Source organism: Pelophylax lessonae (genome assembly GCF_965119305.1).
Source record: "Pelophylax lessonae genome assembly, chromosome: 12".
Taxonomy (NCBI): Eukaryota; Metazoa; Chordata; class Amphibia; order Anura; family Ranidae; genus Pelophylax; species Pelophylax lessonae.
The window spans coordinates 224,447,085-224,461,827 of NC_138779.1; the positions used below are offsets into that span (position 1 = coordinate 224,447,085).

At 49.0% G+C, this 14,743-nt stretch overlaps 1 protein-coding gene across 1 annotated transcript; it reads right to left on the minus strand.

Moving 5' to 3' along the window:
- Positions 1–360: 360 nt before the first annotated feature.
- Positions 361–14,743, minus strand: SH2D5 (SH2 domain containing 5; the record flags this gene model as incomplete). Its single annotated transcript, XM_082274813.1, has 9 exons — positions 14,660–14,743; positions 10,699–10,779; positions 8,193–8,267; positions 7,184–7,330; positions 5,767–6,006; positions 4,842–5,016; positions 2,749–2,833; positions 2,189–2,348; positions 361–783 (listed from the first exon to the last, which is right to left on the minus strand). The coding sequence occupies exons 1-9, from the start codon at positions 14,720–14,722 to the stop codon at positions 361–363; spliced, it is 1,449 nt and encodes a 482-aa protein (XP_082130939.1). The 5' UTR covers positions 14,723–14,743.

Sequence of the window (14,743 nt, forward strand, 5' to 3'; positions counted from 1 at the left end):
TGGAGAGGAGGCGGGGTTAACCCACACGTAGGCTGCCATGGAGTCCATCAGGAAAGGAAAATTACAGTAAGTATTTGAGAGGAAATATTCAGTTTTTTCATCCGTTAAAAAAAAACGGATATAAAAAGGATGAAAGATGGATGAAAAACGATGACAAAAAAACAGCGGATATTCAGTAGATCACATCCAGTGTATAGAAAATGAAGTGTAATAAAGCGCTACATGTACAGATATACTACACCTATATACATACAGTATACACCACATTGTCCCAGCACAGGTGTAATTCGAGGGCCTGCTCAGACTGCATGCCATTTTTCAGCAGGTCCTTTCATAGTTGCTGGTAAATGAAATGTCCAATCAGATTGTAAGGTGTATAGATGGCTGTGTGGGTGATCCTTCCTTCTGCCTCTGGCTGACCTCCTCCTGTGCTGGCCTCTGCCCGGCATCTGCTGCCTCTAGGGGGGAAGGCAGGCTGGGTTGGGGGTCCTCCGCCTCTAGGGGGGAGGGCAGGCTGGGTTGGGGGTCCTCCGCCTCTAGGGGGGAGGGCAGGCTGGGTTGGGGGTCCTCCGCCTCTAGGGGGGAGGGCAGGCTGGGTTGGGGGTCCTCTGCCTCTAGGGGGGAGGGCAGGCTGTGCTGGCGGCAGGGCGGGCTGTGTTGGGGGTCCTCCGCCTCATAGCATGGATTCACTCTGCCATGTGCCAGCTGGAAGAAGAGGCTGCCCTCCGCTCCGGCGTGGTGCTCCACCAGGGCTGCCAGGCTGGGGAACTCCTGGGGGAGGTGCTGGGGAGAGAGAGAGAGAGGTCTGGGGTTAGACATATCCTCATAATGTTATGTATGGTATCAGACCCCAGCTCTGTCTCCCAGCTCCAGAGTTCTCCTCACATACAGCTACACTCAGCACACACTGTCTCCCAGCTCCTATTAGATCCCAGCTCTGTCTCCCAGCTCCAGAGTTCTCCTCACATACAGCTACACTCAGCACACACTGACTCCCAGCTCCTATCAGATCCCAGGTCTGTCTCTCAGCTACAGAGTTCTCCTCACATACAGCTACACTCAACACACACTGACTCCCAGCTCCTATCAGATCCCAGCTCTGTCTCCCAGCTCCAGAGTTCTCCTCGCATATAGCTATAGTTACATAGTTTGTGAGGTTGAAAAAAGACATCAGTCCATCCAGTTCAACCTATGATGTGTGTGTGTGTTTGCTGTTAACCGTACATTGTATACCCCTGTATGTTGTACATTGTATACCCCTGTATGTTGTACATTGTATACCCCCCTGTATGTTGTACATTGTATTCCCCTGTATGTTGTACATTGTATACCCCCTGTATGTTGTACATTGTATACCCCCCGTATGTTGTACATTGTATACCCCCCTGTATGTTGTACATTGTATACCCCCCTGTATGTTGTACATTGTATACCCCCCTGTATGTTGTACATTGTATACCCCCCTGTATGTTGTACATTGTATACCCCTATATGTTGTGGTCTTTAAGGTGCCCATCTAATAGTTTTTTGAAACTATCGATGCTCCCTGCTGATACCACTGCTTGTGGAAGAGAATTCCACATCCTTACCGCTCTGACAGTGAAGAACCCCCTGCGTATTTTAAGGTTAAACCGCCTTTCCTCTAGTTTTAGTGAGTGGCCACGTGTCTTATTGTATTCCCTTTCTCTGAAAAGTTTGTTCCTTATGCTAGGGTCGCCAGTACAGTATTTGTACATTGATATCATATCCCCCCTCAATCGTCTCTTCTCCAGAGAGAATAAGTTCAGTGCTTGTAGTCTTTCCTCATAGCTGATGTCCTCCATTCCCCTAAGGAATACACTCTGCACACACTGTCTCCCAGCTCCTATCAGATTCCAGTTCTGTCACCCAGCTCCAGAGTTCTCCTCTCATACAGCTACACTTAGGAGCTGGGAGACAGTGTGTGTTATCAGATCCCAGCTCTGATCCCCAGCTCCAGAGTTGTCCTCACCCATAGCACATACAGAAACACTTAGGAGCTGGGAGATGGTGTGTGTTATCAGATCCCAGCTCCAGAATTGTCCTCAGAGCAGATAAGGCAACACTCAGGAGCTGGGAAATAATGTGTATGTGTAATCAGATCTGACTCCCAGCTCCAGAGTTGTAACACAGGGCTCATACAGAAATGCTCCCCCCTCCCCCCTCTTACCTCGAAGCAGTACTTGGCCTTCTGGTTGGCATAGATCTTGTAGGGGATGACCCCGCACTGGGTGCTCATGTACAGAGTGAAGTGTCCGGAGCAGCCTGGGTCCGGGCGGAGCAGGAAGGCCCCCATACGGTCCTCCTTCAGCAGGCTGAGGCTCGAGTCCCTGCAACAGAGCAAAGCTGGCATCTACCTCACTACAGTATATGCTAGCTGCATTTGGGGGGGGGGGGGGCTTAGCCACATTTGTAGTGGCATCTAGTGGGTCCAACTATTCTACTAATAAAGAGTTAAAGAGTGATAAAAGAGGTCGGAAAACTGGCCATAAAGAGAACCTGCCATGGCAGCAAATACCTGTCAGGGCCCTCGTCTGGCAGGGACACTGCTGGGATGAAGCAGTCATAGGCAGTATTTCACACTGAGATTTGTCTGCCCGGCAACTAGCTCCGCCCCAGGCGAGTGCCGTCTGCGGCGCTGGTTAGGAGTCACAGCTTGGGTAGGTGAATGACTCTCAGGAGACAGGTTCTCTTTATCACCATAATGACTGCATGCATAACAACTTCTACCTGGCAATCCCCGTGCAGAACCACACCGTGTCCACCAAGACGTCCGGCTTCTCCGACAACTCAAATGGACTGTGATTGGTCCTACCTACAGAACAGAAACCGATCTGTAACATCTGGCCTTCATACAGTACTCTGTGTACAGCGCTGTGGTATATGTCAGAGCTATATACATGTATAATAGTGTGTGACTGTGGGGGAGGGGACAGACAGCAGCTACGGGGACCTGACATTCCTCCACGCCTTTGTCCAGGCTCCCGGCCACCACCTGTCCTTCTCAAGACCCTGAATCTTCCTAACCTCACCCTGAATGTTGTGCACCACCACCTCGACAGGAAGGACTTTTTTCCGAGTGGAAACCTGACACTGTGCATTCCACGTGAAGTAACGGACTACTAAGCTAACTAGAAAAAGTGTCTCAATCAAAATCCCGATGTGTCTCAAAAGACCCATACGACCATTCCGCATAACTCAAGCGGGAAAGGAAAGGGATACCCAGAGCCCAACCCACCCGCTTATAGACTTCTATATTGAAGGGGCACTGAAGCAAGAAATGGTTCATTGTCTCCTCCACACTCCACTCTTGGAATGAGAGTCAGGCCAAATCTCAAAACTTAAAAGGGATTCTCTCCAGATTAATAAAATGCAGACCCTCCCTCATAACAGGGCCTGGGCAATCCCTCAAAGGCCAGTGGCTCTCTAAAGGCAGATTCAGCAACCCTCTTCTCAGGGCCTTCCTAGGAAGAGACTTAATTTTCTCCGCCATCACTCGCCACTGCCAAAGCATTTTCAGGCACGGGACAACGTAAGCCAGGAGCCCACCATGTCGGACCCTCAGACCTTTCACTGGCCCACCATTCTCCCAACTTTGCAGAAAAGGCCTAAACCAGGACTGAAAAATACCAACCCACCCAAGTGGATCCTCTGCCAGCATGTTACCAAAATTATGTTTCAAAAACATCAGAGAAAAAAATACCACCGGGTTGACCATACCTAAGCTACCCATCCGCCTGGGAAGATCGGTTTCAGACCTCTTAATGAGCTTCAATTTGTTCCCCCATAACATCTGGAAAATAACAGCTGTAGATCCTTGCATAGAGAGACACTGGCAAAACACAGACAAAGCTGACACACAGAAATACCGGGATCAGGTAAGTTTTAATCAGGTCAATCCTTTCCCTATAAGAGCGTTTCCATTCCTTCCAGCTGGCAACCTTGGCATCTGCATCTTGTAGCCTGCTTTCCCAATTTGCAAGGCCATAATCGCCGGGACCAAATTTGATGCCTAAAACTTTAATTTCCTGCTGAGGCTGAGGGAAGGTGTCCGGAAGCTCAAAGCGATCGCCTTCCTCTCCCATCCAGAAAACGTCACTCTTATCCTGATTGATCTTTGAGCCAGATGCCTCAGCATACTGCTCCATCACCGAGACCACCTCCTCCGCCTCCTCTGTCCCAGAGATGAAAACACACATCATCAGCATAGGCCACAACCCTCAAAGGGGGCTCACCAGGAATGCCCAAAGGTACCCCCCACAATGGTCCACACTCTAATCTCCTGATAAAGGTATTGATTGTGAATGCGTATAGCAGAAGACTCAAAGGACACCCCTGACGCACACCCGAGCCAACCACAAAGGGCCGTCCAATCCAACCATTCACAAGCATGAAGTTTTCAGCTCCTCTGTACAAAGTCTTCAGAGACATTAGAGCAGGGATCCTCAAACTACGGTCCTCCAGCTGTTGCGGAACTACACATCCCATGAGGCATTGTAATACTCTGACATTCACAGACATGACCAGGCATGATGGGAATTGTAGTTCCTGAACAACTGGAGGGCCATAGTTTGAAGACCCCTGCATTAGAGTGTAAGCTCCTTCTGGTACAGAGACTGATGTGACTGGCTCAGTGATCTCTGTACAGCAGTGCGGTATATGTCAGAGCCATAGTATATAAATGTATAATAGTGTGTGACTGTGGGGGGACATTAGAGTATAAGCTCCTGAGGTGCGTTTGTGTACAGCGCTGTGGAATAGGTTGGTGCTATATACAGAGAAGCTATGTCTCCCTCTGTATGGACTGATCACATGGTACATACCGGTGTTCTCTGGTCTGATCCCTCCCCGGAGCTGGGACTCGTAGTTGGGACAGCGGTATGCTCCACATCGAATGACTTTGCTGCGGATGGCCTTCTTGCGGACGAGTGTGGGGGAGCAGTAGGGAGTGTCAGATGAGGAGCTCCGGGGGATGTTTGTTCCCTCTGACATCTCACTCTGAAGAAGACAGAACACTCTGAGTCATTATACATAATGTAGGGAAACAGGTATTCATGGCAATCAACAGATATAATAACAGAAAAGCACCATCAATCAAAAATCATGAAGAAAAAATAAAAAAATTATTATTAAAAGAAAAAAAAAAATTAAATTTATTTTTATAATAATTTTTTAATTTTATTTATTTATTTATTTTCTTCATGATTTTTGATTGATGGTGCTTTTCTGTTATAGACTTTGATATACTATTTTTACAACTAGGAGATTAGATATATTCACTGATTGATCTACACACTGCATTTATATTTATTGATCATTTTTGTATGCAATTATTTATATTCACTTTATCTCACACCTGAATTAGCGCACTACCTTATATACACATATGGGGGATGGATATAATGTACATGGGGGGTGGATATAAGGATATAATGTACACAGGGGGTGGATATAAGGATATAATGTACACGGGGGGTGGATATAAGGATATAATGTACACGGGGAGGATATAAGGATATAATGTACACGGGGGTGGATATAAGGATATAATGTACACGGGGGTGGATATAATGTACATGGGGGTGGATATAAGGATATAATGTACACGGGTGGATATAATGTACACGGGGTGTATATAAGGATATAATGTACACGGGGGTGGATATAAGGATATAATGTACATGGGGGTGGATATAATGTACACGGGGGTGGATATAAGGATAATAATGTACATGGAAGGAAAGTTACATGGCTGCTGGAGACGTCGTCCTCCCCGGCCCCCGGAAGCCGCCTGAAAGACACCAAAGCATTGACATTGGGGGTGACTTGTTCGGGGTCGAGCGGCTCCCTTATGACTCCACCTCCGAATCCTTTCCTCTGCTTCTTGGGAGCCGCACAGGCTGAGGCCTTCATGTCCTCCACCTCGGGGTGCAAATATAAATATTGGAGCTGGAAGGAGCGACATAACAGCAGATTCAACACCTGAGCCTAAAGAGAAGACAAAAAATTACCATTTACTATTGATCTTGTGTTTAACAGCAATCAGATACATAGACCTCTGTGTCCACCATACCGGGTCATAGTACATAGTGCTCTCTACCTGTCCCATATACCGGGTCATAGTACATAGCACTCTCTGCCTGTCCCATATACCGGGTCATAGTACATAGCACTCTCTCTGCCTGTCCCATATACCGGGTCATAGTACATAGCACTCTCTACCTGTCCCACATACCGGGTCATAGTACATAGCACTCTCTGCCTGTCCCATATACCGGGTCATAGTACATAGCACTCTCTGCCTGTCCCATATACCGGGTCATAGTACATAGCACTCTCTGCCTGTCCCATATACCGGGTCATAGTACATAGCACTCTCTCTGCCTGTCCCATATACCGGGTCATAGTACATAGCACTCTCTACCTGTCCCACATACCGGGTCATAGTACATAGCACTCTCTGCCTGTCCCATATACCGGGTCATAGTACATAGCACTCTCTAACTGTCCCATATACCGGGTCATAGTACATAGCACTCTCTGCCTGTCCCATATACCGGGTCATAGTACATAGCACTCTCTGCCTGTCCCATATACCGGGTCATAGTACATAGCACTCTCTACCTGTCCCATATACCGGGTCATAGTACATAGCACTCTCTGCCTGTCCCATATACCGGGTCATAGTACATAGCACTCTCTGCCTGTCCCATATACCGGGTCATAGTACATAGCTCTCTCTGCCTGTCCCATATACCGGGTCATAGTACATAGCTCTCTCTGCCTGTCCCATATACCGGGTCATAGTACATAGCACTCTCTGCCTGTCCCATATACCGGGTCATAGTACATAGCACTCTCTACCTGTCCCATATACCGGGTCATAGTACATAGCACTCTCTGCCTGTCCCATATACCGGGTCATAGTACATAGCACTCTCTGCCTGTCCCATATACCGGGTCATAGTACATAGCTCTCTCTGCCTGTCCCATATACCGGGTCATAGTACATAGCTCTCTCTGCCTGTCCCATATACCGGGTCATAGTACATAGCACTCTCTGCCTGTCCCATATACCGGGTCATAGTACATAGCACTTTCTCGGAAGACTATTCCCGATATATCCGGTATTCTGCACCCTTCACATCGTCTCTTGAGCACTTACCTCGCTGGGCTGTTCGCCCACAAACAGGTGGCAGAAGAGCTGATTGGCTGGCCTGTGTGGGTTGCGTGACACAAAGGCGAACTGTCGGTCCTCAGGCCTGCAGGTTGTGTATTGAATGCGTCGGACGGCATGTGCCATAAGCAGGGTCTGTATAGAGGGAGGACAATGGTGTCATAATTAAATATAGACCCCAAAAAAAGTTCTGTCTGTAATCAGAGCGGGGGAGGGGGGGCTGACGGTTATGCTCGGCTATTCCATGAAGATGAGCGGGAAGTATGTTGGCAGCCATGGGCGTATTTTCTTGTAAATGTGGAGTTATTGGAGTGGAGATACTCTGCAGGGTGTGTCCGGCCTTTACACACACTTCGTACGGTGTTGGGCTCGATGTGCATTACCAGGACACAGAGTTTTTATGATCTATAAATGACATGACAGAAAGAGGGGGTGCTGTGTTCCGTGTGAATAGCACATCATTGGGGCACACAGAGGGGGGAAGTCATGGGGGCACACAGGGGGGACGTCATGGGGGCACACAGAGGAGGGATGTCATGGGGGGCACAGAGGGTGGACGTCATGGGGGCACACAGAGGGTGGACGTCCTGGGAGCACACAGAGGAGGGACGTCATGGGGGCACACAGGGGGACGTCATGGGTTACACCAAGAGGTTATGTCATGGTGGGGCACAGAGGGGTGATGTCACGGGGGGCCACAGAGAGGTGACATCACTGGAAGCACAGAGATGTAACATCGGGCTACACAGAGAGGTGACATCACGGGGGGCACAGAGAGGTGACATCACGGGGGGCACAGAGAGGTGACGTCACGGGGGGCACAGAGAGGTGATGTCACGGGGGGGCCACAGAGAGATGACGTCACGGGGGGCACAGAGAGGTGACATCACAGGGGGCACAGAGAGGTGACGTCACAGGGGGCACAGAGAGGTGACGTCACAGGGGGCACAGAGAGGTGACAGCATGGTGTGCACAGAGGTGACCAAATAATAATTACCTCTCCCTCAGCATCGTACATCTTCACTCCCTGGAGGCAGAACTTCAGGATGACGGCCCTGCGCCGGGGGCAGTCCTGTAGAAGCAGAGTGCAGCATTAATAGCAGAAATGTACAGAACCTCATTAGCTGGAGCTGGCTGAACACTTAATATATCTCCATCCTATATGGCAAAGCTACAGAACACTTCAATATTACCCCCCCCCCCCCCCCATGACTTCCAATCACTGTCCCACCTAAGGAAAGTTAAAACTCTCACGTAAGCTTCATGTTGTTCAGGTCAGAGCCTACACAGGGCTAAGGTCCCTCCATCCCATGTGACAGTACTCAGGCCTGGTGATTGTCTGAGAGAGTCACATTACTGAAGTACTGGGGATTTCACTAGACTAAAGCAGGTGAATGGACTGTGGGTGTGTAAGGAGGGGGGGGGGGGGTAATTTTGTGACTCTGTGTGCTTTGCCCATTGTGGGGAAGATTATTGGACAGTAATCTAGAGTGTAAAATACTATTTGATGGAGACGTGAGGGGTAAGGAGGGGTCTTAATTTTGATGGGAATTTGGGTATAAACGAATGCAACTTATTATCAGTGATCTTTGTGAAAGATTTGGAGATCCTTTCGGGAAGTGGTGGAGAATGCGGGCGCAGACCAGTGTTGGGGTAATAGGATTGCACAGAACTAGACAGAGTTCTCCATCACCAACCTACCCCAGAGCTCTGTATGATTTGACATCTGATTTTGCTCCTTTTTAAACCACTAGAGCTGGGTAAGCAGTCATTTGTATCCTTACTACACAAAGCCAAGGGGAACCATCATGCCAAGTGTGAAGCTTTGCCAGGCATTGATCGGTTATTTAAACATCGGATCTCAAGACTGTATGGTCAGACCATTGAACAATGTCCTTTTGGCCCATCGTCTGCCAAACACAGGATGTTATGACCCTTCCATAATCCATGCCAGGACTTCCAGAATGCCTGCCAGTTTCCAATGGTACTTGCAGAATCTCTTCCAGGACTTCCAGTGATACTCACAGCATCTCTTCCAGGATCCATGCCAGTACTTCCAAATGTACTCGCAGAATCCCTTCCAGAACTTGCAGGATCAATGCCAATACTTCCAAAGGTACTCACAGAATCTTTTCCAGGACCTCCAATGGTACTTACAGAATCTCTTCCAGGATCCATGCCATTACTTCCAAATGTACTCGCAGAATCTCTTTCAGGACTTCCAATGGTACTCACAGAATCTTTTCCAGGACCTCCAATGGTACTTACAGAATCTTTTCCAGGACCTCCAATGGTACTTACAGAATCTCTTCCAGGATCCATGCCATTACTTCCAAATGTACTCGCAGAATCTCTTTCAGGACTTCCAATGGTACTCACAGAATCTTTTCCAGGACCTCCAATGGTACTCACAGAATCTCTTCCAGGATCCATGCCAGTACTTCTAAATGTACTCACAGAATCCCTTCCAGAACTTCCAGGATCCATGCCAGCACTTCCAATGGTATTCACAGAATCTCTTCCAGGACTTCCAGTGGTACTCACAGAATCCCTTCTAGAACTTCTAGGATCCATGCCAGTACTTCCAATGATATTCACAGAATCTCTTCCAGGACTTCCAATGGAACATGCATGATCTCTTCCAGGACTTCCAATGGAACATACAGAATTTCTTCCAGGACTTCCAATATTACACAGAGAATCTTATCTAGGACTTCCATTGGTAAATGCAGAATGTCTTCCAGGACTTTCAATGGTACTTGCAGGATCTCTTCCAGGACTTCCAATGGTACTCGCAGGATCTCTTCCAGGACTTCCAATTGTACTCGCAGGATCTCTTCCAGGACTTACAGTGGTACTTGCAGAATCCCTTCCAGAACTTCCAGCATCCTTGCCAGTACTACCAATGGTATTAGCAGAATCTCTTCTAGGACTTCCAATAGTACTTGCAAAACCCCTTTCACAACTTTCAGAGTTGCTTTATCCTGACCGCACTCTGGTCTCCTGACTCTGCACTGTAGCAATCCTTTACTCGCTACCACCAGTGGGGCAATCCCAAGGGCCACAACCTGGTGCCAGTTTCAGTAAAGATTTCTGGGGACTACAAGGGTTTCTGGCCCATCTCCACCATCAGAAGCTCTGGTGAAGACCAGCTGGTATCTAGATTCTGTGCCCTGAGAGAGGATCACCTGCAAGAGGGTATTGGAAAGCAGCAGTACTCTGGTTGAACATTCTTGTTCTAAAAAGGGGGTGTACACAGATGTCTGACGAAGACTTCATAATGTGTGAAGGGCAGCAATGGCTCCGTCATCTGAGAACTGCTCGGGCTTGGTAGTGGGTGTCTCCTAGACATTATGTTGTGCCGGACCCCTCGCTGCCTGTGGTCTGCTGACTTACCCCTTGCTGTGGTGATCATGGACCTACATTTATACCATTTCACAACACGCAGTGCCAGTAGACAGTGAGTAGAACAACGAGGAGAGAACCGCAGGCATTTCACTGACCTTAAGGAACCGCATCTGCTCTTCTATAATCCAAACTCTTCTCCTGGAGTCCGCTTCCTTCACCGGGAACGAGCCGACATACTGATAGAGAGAGACGGTGAGAGGTCAGTGAAAGGAGGAGCTCAGTAATGTGGGGTCACCCTCACCTGTACAAAACCCAGGAACTTTACCTGACACCCTCTACCAACACTGAGAACCCCCCCCCCCCCAATATTTGCACTGCAACTTCCTCCTCTCTGAGGTGTCCATACCAGCACTGAGACCCCAATTCCTGCAATGGAATATAAATTCCAATACAGACCCCCACCACCTTCCTATCTGCATTGTGAACCCCTTCTATTCTGCATTGCAACCCCCAAATATGTACCCCGCAATCTCCTCCCCGGGGTTCCCATACCAGCACTGAGACCCCAATTCCTGCAATGGAATATAAATTCCAATACAGACCCCACCGCCTTCCTATCTGCATTGTGAACCCCTTCTATTCTGCACTGCAACCCCCCAAATATGTGCCCTGCAATCTCCTCCCGGGGTTCCCATCCCATACCAGCACTGAGACCCCAATTCCTACAAATTCCAACACAGTTCCCCCCTCCTGATCTACACTTTGAACACTCCTAGACTGTGATTTCAGCCCCCTCATTACCAGGAATAAGGTGACCCCCCCTCCTTTTTATATCCCACACAAATTCTCGGTAGTCAGGTCTGTCTGCTGACATCACTACATTGGTTTCCTTTTTTCTTTCTTGTGGTTTTTGTTCAGCCAGAAAATCTCCAGAAATCAGACTGGATTCCTCCCTCATAGACACATTGCCTTACACTTCCATATATTTAAAGGGACCGTCCACTTCTGCATGGAGACACTGACTGCCCATCACAGCAGGGGGCAGATTGGCCGCCCCCCCCAGGGGGGAGCACATACATACACACCGCCTAGCCAGATTTTAGATTTACCAAAACAATGTAATACGAGGGCCCGATCCATCTATTCCATTTGTGTACAACTAGGCCCCTCCCACTACATGGAGGATGTTGGAGCTAAAGACGATCTTACAATCTGATTGTGAGCTGTGTGGTCGGCTGTAAAGTCCATAGAAGCTGATTGGAGCGCTGAGGCCGGGTTTTGTTCTATAACGCGGATTTCTTCAGTCCTCATTCTGCTACAGTCTTAAGCCCCGTACACACGCACAGATCGTCGTCATACAAATGTTCGTCTTTTCTCCCCGGGATGTCGGTGTCTGTTGAAAAGTGCAAAGACAGCACAAGGACAGCACAAGAATTTTGTCCGCAGACTTCAGCTGACTGCAGAATTGATGTCATGTAATGGTTAACTTTCCCTGTGTTTTTTATTTTCTGAGCATGCCCAGTCTTGCAAATCTGCGGTCTGTCGGCTGATTTCTGTACTGACAGGCGAACAATCGTCCGTTCTGGTGTCCGCAGACAAAAATTTTCATGTTTGCAAGAAAGACTCTTGTCCGCGGATTGTGTGCAGACAGCTGTCAGAGGCACCATATTAACACGCATACAATCGGCAGATCTTTCGTCCGCCGACGTTTGTATGACGACGATCTGTGCGTGTGTACGGGGCTTAAGGGCCGGTTCACACCAGAAGCGATCCAGTGCAGGTTCTTTCTGCGTCAAAAACGCATGGAGATTATATGGGTTCCAATGGGCGGGATCTCAGCAATGCGCTCAGTTCCAGTGCAGAAAAAAGAGAACGTGCTGTGAAAAGTGTGGCTGCATTTGTATTCACCCCCCGGAGTCAATACTTTGTAGCTCCGCCTTTCCCTGCAATTACAGCTGGGAGTCTTTTTGGGGATGTCTCTACCAGCTTTGCACATCTAGAGAGGACATTTCTGCCCATTCTTCTCTGCAGAATATCTCATCTCTGTCAGATTGGATGGAGAGCGTCTGTGAACAGCAATTTTCAAGTCTTGCCACAGATTCTCAATGTGATTTAGGTCTGGACTGTGACTGGGCCATTCTAACACATGAAACCATTCCATTGTAGCTCTGGCTGGATGTTTCGGGTCGTTGTCCTGCTGGAAGGTGACCCTCCCCCCAGTCTCAAGTCTTTTCTTCTAAGATTGCCCTGTATTGGCTCCATCCATCCTGAAGAAAACCATCCCCACACCATGATGCTGCCACCACCATGTTTCACAGTGGGGATGGTGTGTTCAGGGTGATGTGCAGTGTTAGTTTTCCCCCCACACATAGCGTTTTGGTTGAATTTTGGTCTCCTCTGAGCAGAGCTCCTCCCCCCACATGTTTGCTCCTCCCCCACATGGCTTCTCCCAAACTGAAAACAGGACTTCTTATGGGTTTCTTCCACCAATGGCTTTCTTCTTCTCACTCTTCCATAAAGGGCAGATTTGTGGAGCGCACGACTAATAGTTGTCCTGTGGACAGATTCTCCCACCTGAGCTGTGGATCTCTGCAGCTCCTCCAGAGTTCCCATGGGCCTCTTGGCTGCTTCTCTGATGAATGCTCTCCTTGCCTGGCCGGTCATTTTAGGTGGACGGCCATGTCTTGGTAGGGGCCCGGACGGTCAGTTTAGGTGGACGGCCATGTCTTGGTAGGGGCCCGGACGGTCAGTTTAGGTGGACGGCCATGTCTTGGTAGTGGCCCGGACGGTCAGTTTAGGTGGACGGCCATGTCTTGGTAGGGGCCCGACCGGTCAGTTTAGGGTTACGGCCATGTCTTGGTAGAGGCCCGGCCGGTCAGTTTAGGTGGACGGCCATGTCTTGGTAGGGTTGCAGTTGTGCCATACTCTTTCCATTTTCCCATGATGGATTGATCAGCGCTCCGTGAGATGGTCAAAGCTTGGGAGATTTTTTTTATAACCTAACCCTGCTTTACACTTCTCCACAACTTTATCCCTGACCTGTCTGGGGGTGTTCATTTTCCTTCATGATGCTGTTTGTTCACTAAGATTCTCTAACAAACCTCTGAGGGCTTCACAGAACAGCTGTATTTATACTGAGATTACATTACACACAGGTGGACTCTATTTACTAATTAGGTGACTTCTGAAGTTGTTCAGGAACTACAATTCCCATCATGCCTAGTACTGTCTGTGAAAGTCAGAGTTTTACAATGCCTCATGGGATGTGTAGTTCTGCAACAGTTGGAGGGCCGTAGTTTGCAACCCCTGGTATAGATTTTAGTTAGGGGTATCAGAGTAAAGGGGGTGAATACAAATGCAGCCACACTTTTCACAGATTTATTTGTATCATTTATCATTTTCCTTCCACTTCACAATTATGGCCACTTTGTGTCGTCTATCACATAAAATCCCAATAAAATACATTTTTGGTTGTAACATGAGAAAATGTGGAAATTTCAAGGGGTGTGAATACTTTTTCAAGGCTTTTTTCTGTATCTCCCAGTACAGAGCTGACAATGGTTCTGAGTTTGGCGGGGAAGGGCGAGCGGCACACGAGGTGCGATCTGCAGTTGTCTTTCCTCCTGCCTGCCCTGACTTGTAACCTCTCAGGAATCTCCGCAGAAGAGAGTTGGGAGAGATTCTTGGTGATATCCGTATCCAGGAGACGGCGTGCTGCGTCCTCTGGTGGGAGGGGGGGGGGGGGGTAGCGTCGCCGTGGAGCGCCTCCGGGGACAATCTCTGCACAGCACCTCCGGGGACAATCTCTGCGCAGCACCTCCGGGGACAATCTCTGCGCAGCGCCTCCGGGGACAATCTCTGCGCAGCGCCTCCGGGGACAATCTCTGCGCAGCGCCTCCGGGGACAATCTCTGCGCAGCGCCTCCGGGGACAATCTCTGCGCAGCGCCTCCGGGGACAATCTCTGCGCAGCGCCTCCGGGGACAATCTCTGCGCAGCGCCTCCAGGGACAATCTCTGCACAGACGCGTCCTTGACAACCTCCAGCAATTGGCATCTCTGCCCCAACACAAAGATATGACTGAGGATCCTCAATACACACCACCAACCGTCACCAACCTCTGCAAACTTGGTGATGATACGAGGCCTGGCACTGGGCCCCGCCGGGCACGACTTCTGCATATCACACTGGCCAGACTGGAC